The 14491-nt window shown below is 40.0% G+C and overlaps 1 protein-coding gene across 1 annotated transcript in view; it reads left to right on the top strand.

The window, feature by feature from the left end:
* LOC117337498 (polycystin-1-like) overlaps positions 1-14491 on the top strand; it is an 89718-nt gene that overhangs the window by 52404 nt on the left and 22823 nt on the right. The window contains 12 exon segments of the mRNA XM_033898546.1: positions 1-3868; positions 4607-4756; positions 5174-5826; positions 6062-6356; positions 6572-7611; positions 10615-10867; positions 11182-11377; positions 11710-12018; positions 12185-12510; positions 13482-13634; positions 13890-14027; positions 14259-14408. Coding sequence (XP_033754437.1) covers positions 1-3868; positions 4607-4756; positions 5174-5826; positions 6062-6356; positions 6572-7611; positions 10615-10867; positions 11182-11377; positions 11710-12018; positions 12185-12510; positions 13482-13634; positions 13890-14027; positions 14259-14408 — 7531 coding nt within the window.

Below are 14491 nucleotides of genomic sequence, written 5' to 3'. Positions count from 1 at the left end.
GAGGAGAAACACTTTATATGAATATGGTGCTTCCGTGGATGCTACTGTTGGCGCAGAAGTGTCTGTTATGTGGATTTTTGGTGTTGGACCCCCACAGTTGGTTACTTCCACTATAGCATCATCTACTCAGCAGTTTAATTTGAACTCCACCTACTCCCAAACTGGTTCCTACACAGTCGCCATATTTCTTCAAGATGATTCATTTCTAAGTGCTAAATACATATCTTCACCTATTGACGTTGTAGTGGTAATAACAAGCGTGACATTATCTACAAGTTCAGATGTAATCTTGGAGGGCGATAGTATTACATTCACACCATCTCTACCTGGACCAAGTTATTATGGCAGAACAATCTATTACACATATGACTTCCAAGATGGAACAACTTTAGTGAACCAGACATCCTCAAGTGCTACTCATGTGTTCAGTACACTCTCCTCTGCAACGTACAGTGTTAATGTCATTGCTATGAATGGCATTAGTTCAGGAAGCACATCTGTTGATGTGACAGTCGAACAAGAGATAACCAGCCTGTCTCTCACCGGAACTTCACCCATTCTTATCAATACCACAAAGCCCTATACAGCTTCTGTCGTGACTGGGTCCCACATCACTTACAGTTTTCAGGAAGCTACGTTAGGTCTGGCCAGTGATTATACCTCCGATGACACCTACAACTTGACTATCCCTACGGTGGGAGTGTACAACCTTACAGTCATTGCCAATAATACCTTTGCTACCCTCTCTGAATCCCTGGAAGTTCGAGCTGTTGATTCTGATACACTTCAAATCCTGTCTTTTGCCCATGATAGATATGTGGTTACAGCAAGCTCTGTTGTGTTTAAGCTTGATGTGCTAAGTTTTGACCCTACCACCCTGCATTGTGTCTGGGCGTTTGGTGACGGTGCTAATGATACGGGGACTGGGCTGACAGAAACATCACACTCATTCGCCAACGCCAACAACTACACCGTCACAGTGACTTTAGTCCATAATGCAACAGGTGTTCAAAGGATTCAGTCAAGTTCAATTGGAGTTCAAGACACAGTGACAGACTTACAAGTGAATACGAATGGCATAGGGAACATTGTGTCTGGAGCAGCAGCAACAGTGGTGCTGACAGCATCCGTTGCCACAGGAACAGATGTATGGTACACTTACACCTACGATGGTTCCAGTTTCAGCACTTCAAACACAACATATGAACTGGTATACAGCACAGCCACCATGCTGCCAGTGGATGTGGTGGCAGCCAATCAGATCAGCTCTCAGAACATAACCATATCAGTAACATTTCAGGAGACCATTGAGTCCCTGATAATCAACTGTTCTGAATGTATAGTGGATGGTGGTGTTACCTACCGTGCCACTAATGCCACATCCAACTACACAGCTTCTGTTGGGTTAGGCACCGATGTCTCCTATACCTTCTCAGTGGCAGGACAGGCAGATTCCTTTACTAATCCTTTGTCTCAGGTCTTCTCAACAAATGGCAATGTCTTTGTGAACGTGACAGCCTCTAATAAAGTGAGCTCAGCGGAGTACAGTCTGCCTGTTGTGGTCGAGGACACCATCACAAGTCTAAAGTTTGACCCGTCCATAACGAAAGGCATTTTGGTTAACAGCAGTCTGACCATGGACACCATCATAGTGGGTTCCCATGTAAGTTACAGTTGGAAGATGTGTAGTACATGTAGTGTGATAACTACCACATCAGGATCCTATGTGAATCCTGGTTACACAGCCAGCGGATCGTACATTATCACAGTGGTAGGTGGTAATCACGTCAGTACTAGTGCTACAGCTACTCTCACCTTGACAGTTCATGAACCTATTACCAATGTGGACATCACCTCCAACGATCTAGTCAGCGGCACATACGTCCCAATTGATACCTCGACCAGATTCACAGCCACAGCCAACATTGCTCTGCATGTTTACTTTGACTGGACTATTTATAATTCAACAGGAAGTACTGTAGAAACTTTGTTCAACACTGATACTCTGGCTTATAACTTTACCACCGAAGGGGAGTTCATTGTAAAAGTAACAGCCATAAACTCAGCAAGCTCGATGGAAACCAATTTGACAGTTATTGTAGAAACACCTATCTCTGGAGTAGTTATCAGTAACAACAACACCTCCCCTATAGCTACCAATGCTGGACTCGCCCTCACCGCCACAGTGAATAAAGGCTCCACATTGACTTATTCCTGGAATAAAAATGACACAGCTCAAAGTGTTACATCAGCTGACTTCGCTATTGCCATAAGCCCATCAGGCACCTATGTCTTCAGTGTGGTTGTTACAAATCCCTTGGGTTCAGTGACAGAGACTGTAACCTATGTTGTACTGGATGTGATAGAAAACGCTTCCATCATAATACCCAATAATCTTGTGTATTATCCATTTGTTGCTGTGAACAGTGCCGTACAATTTTCTGCCAGTGTTCCTAAAGGAGATGAAATCACCATTGCTTGGGATATGAAACAGTCCGGTGTGGTCAGTGCTACCGGATCAGCTGCAGCCTTTGACTACACTTTTGCTTCTGTTGCAAACTACACTCTAACCATGAATGTGACAAATGATGTTAGCTCTATGGTGAAGACAACAGATATCTCCATCCAAACTCCACTGACCTCTCTCAGTATGACTGCCAGCTCCAGTGCAGCCGAAACCAATGCACTGGTCACGTTTACTGGTGTTCCCAATAGCGATGCAGATCATTTGACCTTTGAGTGGACAATCGATTCTACAACCAACACTACCACCACTAACACCACAACTCACACATTTACAGTTGCTAGGAACTATGTAGCATCTGTAAATGTGTCCAATCAGATATCTACCTACAGCACTTCCATCAGTGTTGAAATAGAAGACCCCATCCAAGGATTATCAATTCAAAACTGTAATGCAACAGTCAACGTTACAGACTTTGCTCAAGCTTTGGCAGTCATAACACAAGGTACAAATGTTACATATTCCTGGTCTGTCGATGTTGACTCCAGTACAATACAACAAACTGGCAAAACATTTGGATATTCCTTTACACAGACAGCTGTTTACAATCTTGATCTGAATGTGAGCAACCTTGTGAGTTCTGATGTGGCGTCGTGTTGGTTTACAGTCATAGGACCTATTTCTGATGTGGTGATCGTAATGTCCGATGATATTTACCTGTTTGTGAACTACACAGTTGAATTCACAGTAACAGGTAACAACTTGGTTGGAGTAATTTATGACTGGAGTATTTCTCCCATCAATTACAACACATCAACTGAAACTGGTGCTCTCTCAAAGATGTTTACTGTTGAGCAGAGTTATGTTGTCATGCTCACGGTTTCAAACAACATTAATTCGGTGAGTGTGACAAAATCTTTCTACATTGACGAGTTGACATGTCCCACCCCAATCATCACAGCTGGAGGAGAAACATCCAAGATTGCGTACAAAGCCAATTCGATCATGTTTGATGTGTACATTAACAGGTTTACCTGTACCTCGTACGATCTGCAGTATCAGTGGACTGCCTACAACATGACAAGCTGTGCCGAGGACCTGGCTAATCCTGTCACTTTCACCGACATTGTTGACACCACACCGAAACTGTTGCTTACCAATGGAACACTCAACTATGGCCAGTTTTGTATTGTATTGGTAGCGTCCTACAGGTCCACTCCCCTGGAACAGACAGTCAAGTTCAATGTGACCGTACTGAAGACTGAATTAGTAGCAGTTATAGCTGGAGGAAATTCCATCCAAATTCCAGCCAATACTGAGTACCGTCTCGACGGGAGTTCTTCATATGACAAGGACCTCACTTCCTCCCTAACATACAACTGGTCCTGTACCAAAGTATCTGGGGTAGGTGGATAGCTCAATAAATAATGATTGTGAAAGTGTTTAAATACACCTTTTTCTAAGATATGTAAAATAGACGTAAATTTGTTGTAATACAGCATCCTTTCAAACAACATTCTATTAAAGAGAATATAATTACATAGACATGTACAGTTGAATCTCGTTATCTTAAAGTCAATGAGGTCATGGAACACTTATGGATACCCAGAGTATTTAAGGTAACCAAGTATATTCATGTAGAATTTTAATTTAAAAACTACTATCAGAAGCTTTACATGGATTAAGTTGAGTCTGAGAATTATAAGAGTTTGAGTTAACAAAGTTTGACTGCATATATTTTTATGTTAAGTAAAATTTTGTGTGTTAAGACAATTTAGCATAATAGTATTTTTTTCAGGATTCTCAAAATAATTTTCAACATCAGTAAACACCAGGGCCCAGTTGTTAAAATGATGATTAGGCTAATAATAGTTTTAACATCCTTGATCAAATAATTTCTGGTGAAACTAATTGTATCAAACTTTAACACTTGTCCGTATCTTCTTACCTACCCATTTTCATTAATACATACACACAAGATTAGAAGTAAAGGGGAAATTGGTTTTTCCTTAGTCAAGTGATTAAACTATTCACCTTTTTAACAACTGGGCCAATCAGGGTATCAATACCAATGTATATTCTGTAGGTAACACACTAAGAAATGTGTAGAGTTTTCATTTATCTGTTGTTTCTTTATTTCAGTCTGCTGCTAGTAATGCGTGTACATCATTAGTGTCTGGCAGTTCTAGTTCTGTCAACATTCCAGCCAGTGACCTCATTGACGGCCAAATGTATGACGTCACATTGACAGTGTCTGCCACAGACAGAACTTCAGGGTACTACACTCAGCGAGTGAGTATATATAGATATGTTGGTCAGCTGGGCTATAGGTCAATCAGGTAACACAGAGACTTTCCTGTTGTGATTGATCACAAATTGCTTAACAAAGGAAACATATTCAAATGCTTGGAAGCAGGGTTTTCAACAGTTGTTTGAGTTAAAGATAAAACATATTTTGAATTTTACTTAAGCATGTACCAGATTGATGAATCTCATCCCAAAGATTAGATTTGCTGACATATTTTATAAAATAAATTATGAAAGATAAGTAATTATGTCATGTTTATATAGGTATATAGGTAGTTGATTGTTAGTCAAACTTGGTATCCGAGTTTCTTTTGAAGTGTTCAGTTCTAAAATCATGAAGTTTCAATATTTCTTAATCTTCTTTTGAATTGTTATTCTTCATATCTTCCTCTTTTTGAATAGTTGACAGTTGGAAGTTCTGATGTGCCATCTGTGGAAATTGTGTGTGTGTCGTGTCTGGCGAACTACTTGAATGTGATCAGTTCTGCCAAACAAGTAGCTCTACAGGGAAGCTGTACAAACTGTGGATCAGCCACAGTCTCCTACCAGTGGACAGCCGTGTATGTAGACAGTGGAACCCAAACTACATTTAGTCTAACCTCTGCTAGCACATACACTGGTGATACCAATTCAAACCTTGTGGTCAAAAAGGGACAGATCGTTGATGGTAAGCCATATACATTCAGGCTTTCAGTTACAAAAACAGAGAACTCTGTAAGTACCACATCCTATGCTGAGCTTGAGTTGTTGGCCAATATGCCGCCCAGTGGTACAGGTTGTACTGTGGCAAATTCAACAATTAACGTTTTTAGTATGTTGTCCGTGGACTGCCAGGGCTTCTCTGACCCAGACAGCTCTTCCACTGAACTCTTGTATGAAGTGGTAGCCTACAGCACAGACTCTGCTTCTGATGGTCAGTTTGTCGTCATCTATTCTGGACCCAAATCCCAGGTGGATGTTTATCTAACATCCTGGTCAGGAGTGTCCAGAACGACTGTCCAAGTGAAGGTGTTTGTTCTTGACAGCTTTGGTGGTGTCTTCGAAGGCCTTGATCAGTAAGTTATTTTAACTTGTACCTGTTACCATGTATTTCATTCGTTATATGGTAATGTGTGGGTCTTATGCTACTGTTAATCTGATGTGTGTTGGATTCAGAAGGACTAGATTTTTCTAGATGTAATTTGAGTGTTTGGTTTTTTATTTGACTTGTGTTTTTAGTGCTTCATTTGATCAATGCATTCCAATGATTGTCGTTAGATGTTTCTACAAGATAATGCTTTGTGTTGTCAGGATGATCACGGTAATTGTATCAGCACCAAATGGACAGACAATGGCAGAATACTTGTGGGATAAAGTTAACGGAGAGATGTTGGGACTTGTAAAGGAAAACAGTCCGACTCTGCTTTTACAATATGCCATCACTATGATTCACGAAGTCAACGAGTTATCTCGCGTGGCCACCACAGACACAGAGAAGTATATACGGGCGTCCCTGAGGAACATCCTTGCACTAACAGTACTAGGTCTACCTTTAGAAGATAGTGTGGCAATGCAACAGGCTGCATTCTTCATGGACCACTTAACAGTAAATAGCCATGTTTTCTTAAACTACATATATACAATTTACTGATGTCTCTTTTTGATTTATATATCAACTGTTGAAATTTTTAAGCAAATACATTATAAGCACAAATTTTAAATTCTATAACCTAAAGTATTTTAAATTCCATGTTATTTGAGAAAGACCTCTATCAGGAGTAATGTATATAATATGACAAACACCATACTGTCTTGTTACAGGTCTACCCTGACGAGTTTCAGACTAGTGCCTGCCAAGATCTGGTTCTGATTCTCACCCAAAGCTTGAAGTCCATTATGGAAAATGGAGTTCGACAAGGTCTGGAGCAGAGCACTGTTCTGACCAATCATCTCCTTCGAGCTGTTGCTAATGCCATGACTGCTGTGAACATGGCTGTCTATTCTAGTAGCACATCCCTGGTTTCAGGCTGGTTTAATGACACTATGCAGATGTATATTCCATCTGTGAGCAACCTGACCAATGTATTCTCTTCCTCCTCCCTTAGCGGGCAAACACACCGCCAGTTTATTGTCACCAAGGCACTGTCACAGGCTGAAGACATTATTGGTCTCAACCTCAAGTCCATGTTGTTAGGACAGGGCCCATTGATTTACAATATGAACAGTATGGCTGTGTATGGTGTACGGACCACCAGTGACAATCTAAACCTTGATTATGTTGGAGCAGATAGCAGTATCACAGTCAGCAGTGATACCCTCGCGGGCAGAATAGCGGCCGGTACTGAAGTGTTCCAGATCTACATCAACAGTGACTCAAGTCTATTTACCTGGGGCTATAATGCTGATTTCACTGTAGACACCAAAATGGCCAGTCTTACTCTCAAAGACGCATCAGGAGCTGACATTTCTATAGATGGATTGTCAGATGCTGACAGTGTCAAAGTGGTCCTCAATGGTGAAGGAGAGAATATAAATATCACAAATGCCAGCATAGTTGGAAACACTGGATATGATCAGACAAAGAATCTAAAGTATGTTCATAAAACTGTTAATAGTGACACGCCACAGTTGATTACTCTAGTTCCCAGCTCTGGAGTGGATGGTTCTGCGTTATACATCCAGGTCTCGGCCAGTAATATAGACGGAGCTTCCCTGGAAGCTTTAGCCACACCATCATTGGCATCCTTCTATCTCGGGGTTGACATAGCGAATCCCACTGAGTCGGACAACTCCCAGGCCATACATCTAGTAGCATCTGACACACTTCCAAGTGATCATAGGGACCACACTTTCTATATCAGGTAAGTTAGCTTACTCAGCTTAACAATTTTGAGACCTCTCTACGTACTGAAAATGTGGCACAATGAATGATTAATCACACTAATGATTATAATGGTACACAAAACAAGAAACTCTACAAACCTTACAGCCATTTTCAATGAGTTGAAAAGATTTGTCACTTTTGAAATATGTGAAGGTGTTGTGATGACTGTTTATCATGACGTAAGGGTAATAGTGTGAAAAAATGGTTTCTACCACAATACCATGTGTTATTCAACTCTCAGACCATCAGTTAATCACTGCAGCTGTTGATTAACAATCTGTTTATACCACACGTGGTATAAACTCTGTACGCATTTCGATTGGCTAACACGGTGAACTTTGACCCAAGCTGCAATTGTTATTGACGTCATTAATAATCTAATGACGTCATATCACCGGGTCCCGGACGTCACCGGTACACTTTATTTGCTTACGCGAAATTATACTTGGCCATGTTTCCCTTTGATTCAAGCCGATATTATTGTGGTAGAAACAGGTCACACGACTCGAAATTGTTGGATATGGAATTTATTTCACACTCGTAAGTTATTTTTTAAAAGTTGCAAAAAACACTCGCTAAAGCTTGTGTCTTTTGTAACTTTTAAAAAATAACTTACGAGTGTGAAATAAATTCCATATCCAACAACCACTCGTTGTGTAACCTCTATTTAACCTTGGTGACAACAGTGATTATTTGTAATATTTGTTTATCATCTAACCAAGTTACATATAGACCATACTGTTTTTTAGCTCACCTGGACCAAAGGTCCGGTGAGCTTATGTCATGGCGCGGCGTCCGGCCGTCCGTCTGTCGTCCGTCCGTCAACATTTGCTTCAAATCGCTACTAGTCAAAAAGTTCTTATTGGATTTTTACCAAATTTGGTCAGAAACATCCTTGGCAGAAGGGGATCAGAATTTGCATAAATGGTGGCTCTGACCCCCCAGGGGCCGGAGGAGCGGGCCCAATAGGCGAAATAGAGGCAATTCCTTTAAATCGCTACTAGTCATAAAATTATGAATGGATTTTAATCCAATTTTGTCAGAGACATCCTTGGGGGAATGGAAACAGATTTTGCATAAATGGTGGCTCTGACCCCAAAGGGGCCAAAAGGGCGGGGCCCAATAGGGGAAATAGAGGTAATTCTTTTAAATCGCTACTTGTCATAAAGTTATGAATGGATTTGAGCCTAATTTAGTCAGAAACCTCCTCGGGGGAAGGGGAACAGATTTTGCATAAATGGTGGCTCTGACCCCAAAGGGGCCAAAGGGGCGGGGCCCAATAGGGGAAATAGAGGTAATTCCTTTAAATCGCTAATAGTTATTAAGTTATCAATGGATTTGAACCCAATTTGGTCAGAAACATCCTTGGCAGAAGGGGAACAGATTTTGCATAAATGGTGACCCTGACCCCAAAGAGGCCAAAAGGGTGGTGCCCAATAGGGGAAATAGAGGTAATTCCTTTAAATCGCTACTTGTCATAAAGTTATGAATGGATTTGAACCCAATTTAGTCAGAAACATCCTTGGCAGAAGGGAAACAGATTTTGCATAAATGGTGACTCTGACCCCCGAGGGGCCAAAGGGGCGGGGCCCAATAGGGGAAATAGAGGCAATTCCTTTAAATCGCTTCTAGTCATAAAGTTATGAATGGATTTGAACCCAATTTGGTCAGAAACATCCTTGGCAGAAGGGGAACAGATTTTGCATAAATGGCGACTCTGACCCCCGAGGGGCCAAAGGGGCGGGGCCCAATAGGGGAAATAGAGGTAATTCCTTTAAATCGCTACTAGTCATAAAGTTATGAATAGATTTGAGCCTAATTTAGTCAGAAACCTCCTCGGGGGAAGGGGAACAGATTTTGCATAAATGGTGGCTCTGACCCCAAAGGGGCCAAAGGGGCGGGGCCCAATAGGGGAAATAGAGGTAATTCCTTTAAATCGCTACTATAGTCATAAAGTTATGAATGGATTTGAACCCAATTTGGTCAGAGACATCCTTGGCAGAAGGGGAACAGATTTTGTATAAATTGTGACTCTGACCCCCGAGGGGCCAAAGGGGCGGGGCCCAATAGGGGAAATAGAGGTAATTCCTTTAAATCGCTAATAGTTATTAAGTTATCAATGGATTTGAACCCAATTTGGTCAGAAACATCCTTGGCAGAAGGGGAACAGATTTTGCATAAATGGTGACCCTGACCCTAAAGGGGCCAAAGGGGCGGGGCCCAATAGGGGAAATAGAGGTAATTCCTTTAAATCGCTACTTGTCATAAAGTTATGAATGGATTTGAACCCAATTTGGTCAGAAACATCCATGGGGGAAGGGGAATATATTTTGCATAAATGCTGACTCTGACCCCAAAGGGGCCAAAGGGGCGGGGCCCAATAAGGGAAATAGAGGTAATTCCTTTAAATCGCTACTAGTCATAAAGTTATGAATGGATTTGAACCCAAGTTGTTCAGAAACATCCTTGGGGGAAGGCGAACAGATTTTGCATAATTGGTGACTCTGATCCCCGAGGGGCCAAAAGGGTGGGGCCCCAATAGGGGAAATAGAGGTAATTCCTTTAAATCGCTACTAGTCATAAAGTGATGAATGCATGCATGTTCTTAAAACAATTCTTGAGGTCTTTCAGACCTTAGAGAGTCTGGACTTCATTAATCTTTAAAGCAGTTCGGATTCCCACACTATAACCATATATAGCATTGTTAGAGATTTACAAATAAAACAAATTGAATATGAACATTATTTTGATATTTGGTCTAATCTAACCAGGTGAGCGATACAGGCCCCATGGGCCTCTTGTATTATGTAGCCAAGGAAAAATATCCATTTGTAATGATCATTACCAGGGTAGTTAAAACATTTTGAATGAATTTGAATACACTTGAAAATTTGTGAGGGTAGCTTCTTGATTGCCTGGAAGAAAAAGTATCATTACAGATAAGATCAAAGTATGAAGCCATATTTTCTTCATTTTTCAGCAACTTTGACTCTTCGAAGACCTACAGAATCTCATTGTATGTCAATGACACCTACATGTTAAATGTGTCGTCAGCAGTGTACATGGGTTCGTGTATGTACTATGACACTCAAGAGCTAGCCTGGTCTACCTCAGGCTGTCAGCCAACATCAGAATGTATTGCCATAGCCCTTGTGTGTAAATGTAACCACTTGACAGCCTTCGGTGGTGGAATGTTGGTGCCCATTGACGCCATTAGCTTCAGTGATCTGGAGGTTTGTTGTATATTCACATTGCATTTTCTTATATTATTAGCAAATCAAATGAGGGGATGTTTTGTTAAACATGTTCTCATCATACCTGTTCATACCTGTTAAAAGACTGCAAACCAGTCACCAATGTCCATTTTATGACCCTCACTAGTCAAGAGAATCTATAAAGGAGAATTGTAATAAAGTGCATTGAACTACAACCAAAGAAACTTTGCAGCATTCCAGAGTAACCGTCTAGGTTCTTTGCCCTTTTTCATATTTGTTAAGAAAATAAGTATCACCAAATAGAAAATAAGTGTTTTCGTGCATTTTTACAGTTTATTGACCTCTACACCAATCCTGTTGTGTTTGTGACCTCTGCAATCATCTTAGTGGTCTACATTGTGGCAGCCATTATCAGCAGACGCCTTGACCTTCGTGACCTTGAGAGGATTTCTTCTGTGCCCTTATGTGGAAAAGATGGCTCCTTCAAGTATGAGATAACTGTTGTTACAGGGAAACAGAGAGGTGCAGGTATGCATTACCAAATGTGTTTTATAGTTCAATATCTTAAACTGGAATGTCCTGTGGAAATGCTTGTAGATGGTCACTTTGCCATCATGGCATAACAAACAATGGGAGATTGTAATGTTAAGATATCCTGGATATTTTTTGTGTGTCCTCACAACACTTCATTTTTCAAGAGATTTAAAGTAATTATTCTTGTTTCCATAGCCCAGTTTTACTTGCAGTAGACCAGCATTGTCAGTTGAACATTTTAAAAGGCTTTGTGATATTTTCCAAGATTACAAACATCTTTAGTGTGAAAGAAATATTGTACAGAAAAAAATATGGTTATGTTCCAGGAACCTCTGCTCATGTTGGCATTAAGTTGTACGGAGAGTATGGTAAAAGCAACAGGAAACATTTATCAAAGAAAGGAGCATTCCAGAGAAACTGTCAGGATTCATTCATTATTGCACATGACACCAACCTTGGTGACATTTCGAAGGTGTTTGTCTGGCATGACAACCATGGACTGGATCCAAGTTGGTACATGGTACAGGTCATTGTCAGGAACCTACAGACAGACCAAAAGTACTACTTTTTTGGAAACATATGGCTTACTTTGGAAAAAGAACATGGCTTCATACAGAAGGAGATCTATGCTGCTGGTACGTCTTCATGGAAACTGATTTATTTTAAAGATTTTAATAAGTGTATTTATCGTAAATAAATATGTTTATATAACTGACTTAGTTATCAAATAATTTTCTTGAACTTGACGAAAGTTATGTTACTTAATTTACATAAATATTCTTTTTTTTTTTTTTTAATAAGGCTCGGCAGAAATTCAACAATTCACAAGAATATTTGGGCATGCTTGGTCAAGTTCTGTATCTGATCGCCACTTGTGGATGTCTGTCATGGATCGCCCAGCTAACAGTCGTTTCACACGTGTCCAGAGGGCCACCTGCATTGTGACTATCCTTTATGTGTTCATGTGTATTAACATCATCTGGTATGGCGTAATCAAGACAACAGACACCAACCTCAATACAACCAGCTTTGGATGGCAAGAAGTTGTTGTTGCCCTGGCAACTAATGCTGTGGTCTTCCCATTCAGCATTCTCCTTATCAGTATATTCAAGAAGAGTCGCTCTAAGGTATGTTCATCACATGATTATAGTCCCCTGCCAGTGAAACTTAAAGAGGGCTATATGTTTTCTCTCTATCTATCTTGTACACTCCAATTGGCTGTATTCCTTGATGAATTTTGATAAAACTTAACACAATGATAAAGGACGGTAATATCTGGGACAAGTTGTTAAGGGTTTTTGGGTCAAAGTCAAGGTCAATGTTACTATTTTTAACATGGGCCAGTAGGTGACATGTATCAGTATAGTTGTTCATAATTGAGATTTTAAAAAACCCAGAATATTGTTCCCTTTATAAGTCTTTAGGTCACCTGAGATAAATCACATTTTGTCTGTCATCGTGCGTCATCTGTCCATAAACAATTTACATTTTTGACTTCTTCTCAAAAACTCCCTTAACCAATTTCTATGAAATTATGCAGAATCTTTCCATGGCCCAAGATCAAACAAAATTGTGTATTATATGGCACCTTAAGGGCCTTAAGAGTGGGACAAAAAAGAGGTCAGATTGACTGAAATTTCAAAAATCTTCTTCTCAAGATCCAAGTAAGATAGACTCAAATACTCTTTATAGATCGAATAATCTTAAGGTGCTGTACCAATATTGTGAATTTCATGACCCTTGGGTCTCACATTTCCTCTTGGGAAGGGTTAATATTTACTATAGTTTATTTCGAGAAATCCATTTTCGAGCATTCTTTGTTTAATTTTGACTGGAATTGATTAAGACTTGATTAGAATTATCAGTATCGAATGGCAGTTTGGTAGTATTCACAAACCAGCCCTTACTTACCCCCAGGGGCTGATAAGGCAGGGCAAAAAGGGTCAAATTCAGAATTAAATATATAGGGTAAGAACTCAGGTGACCTTTTAGGCCCTTGACCTCTTGTTTATATATTAATTTTGACAGAATGATTTTAATTGAAATTCAAATAAAATAAAGATTATATAGATATATGTTTATTATTTTTCCTTCGCAGAACAATCTGTTTGAACAAGGTATTCGGACTGGGACAGCAGAGACCATTGAGATTGACAACAACTGTGATCAGTCCATGTATTCTTCCTTCCAAACAAATGATGACCTCATATCATACCTCGGAGAAAGGGAGAGCACCTCAGAATCAATACTGGTACCCACAATTCATAATTATGCTAATGAGTTCAACAAAATGCAAAGAAAACACATGTGTTTAACAAAAAGAAATCTGAATTTTTACTGTTTTGGTCCTCAATTCATAACTGGTTTATTCAAACTTGTACTTAAGAAAAGCATCTTAATATAATGACCCTGATAATTTGTGTTGTTAGTGATAAAATGGTACCTGAGATCTGTTATGGACGATGACCAAGTTTACTCTCTGTAATTATATATTTGATCTTTTCAGGCGTCTGCGGCAGCTCCTCGCCAGTCCTTGGCTTTACGTCGCACACGCACATTGAAGACATCTCTTAAAATTGAGAAAGTGCCATCATCAGCTGATAGTTTTAATAGCAGTGTAAATGGAGATAAGAACGACAGAAAGGTATATATTCTACATTTTTAAACAACATTACGATATAATGGGAAAATTATTAAGAATTGTCAGTGGCTGGCATTTTATCCCTAATACCTACATAATTCAATTGAAGAAAAGATGACTAGTAATATGTTGTTTTAGAAAGGTCAGCACAATGTGTGTTTTTACCCCAATAATAATTAATTTTAACAGCAAAGGGGGAAAATCTAACCCTCAAAATACTAATTGTGTCCACAGCTTGAGAGGACCAATAACCCCGGTAGATGGGAACAAGGCACTTTCAAAGAGAGTTGGCAGAAGCGCCTGAAAACCAGGTCATCTACAGAGGAACCACAACCAAGTACAAGTGGACATGTGAAACAGGACAGAGCTGCAGCAAGGGCAGAGGTAGGGTTATAATAGACAGTAAGGACAGAGGTAGGGTTGTAATAGACAGCACGGACAGAGGTAGGGTTATGATAGACAGCAAG

The sequence above is a fragment of the Pecten maximus genome, chromosome 1, assembly GCF_902652985.1.
Source record: "Pecten maximus chromosome 1, xPecMax1.1, whole genome shotgun sequence".
In the NCBI taxonomy this organism is placed as follows: Eukaryota; Metazoa; Mollusca; class Bivalvia; order Pectinida; family Pectinidae; genus Pecten; species Pecten maximus.
The sequence above is the reverse complement of the archived record's forward strand: the minus strand, read 5'-3'. Positions and strand labels throughout refer to the sequence as shown.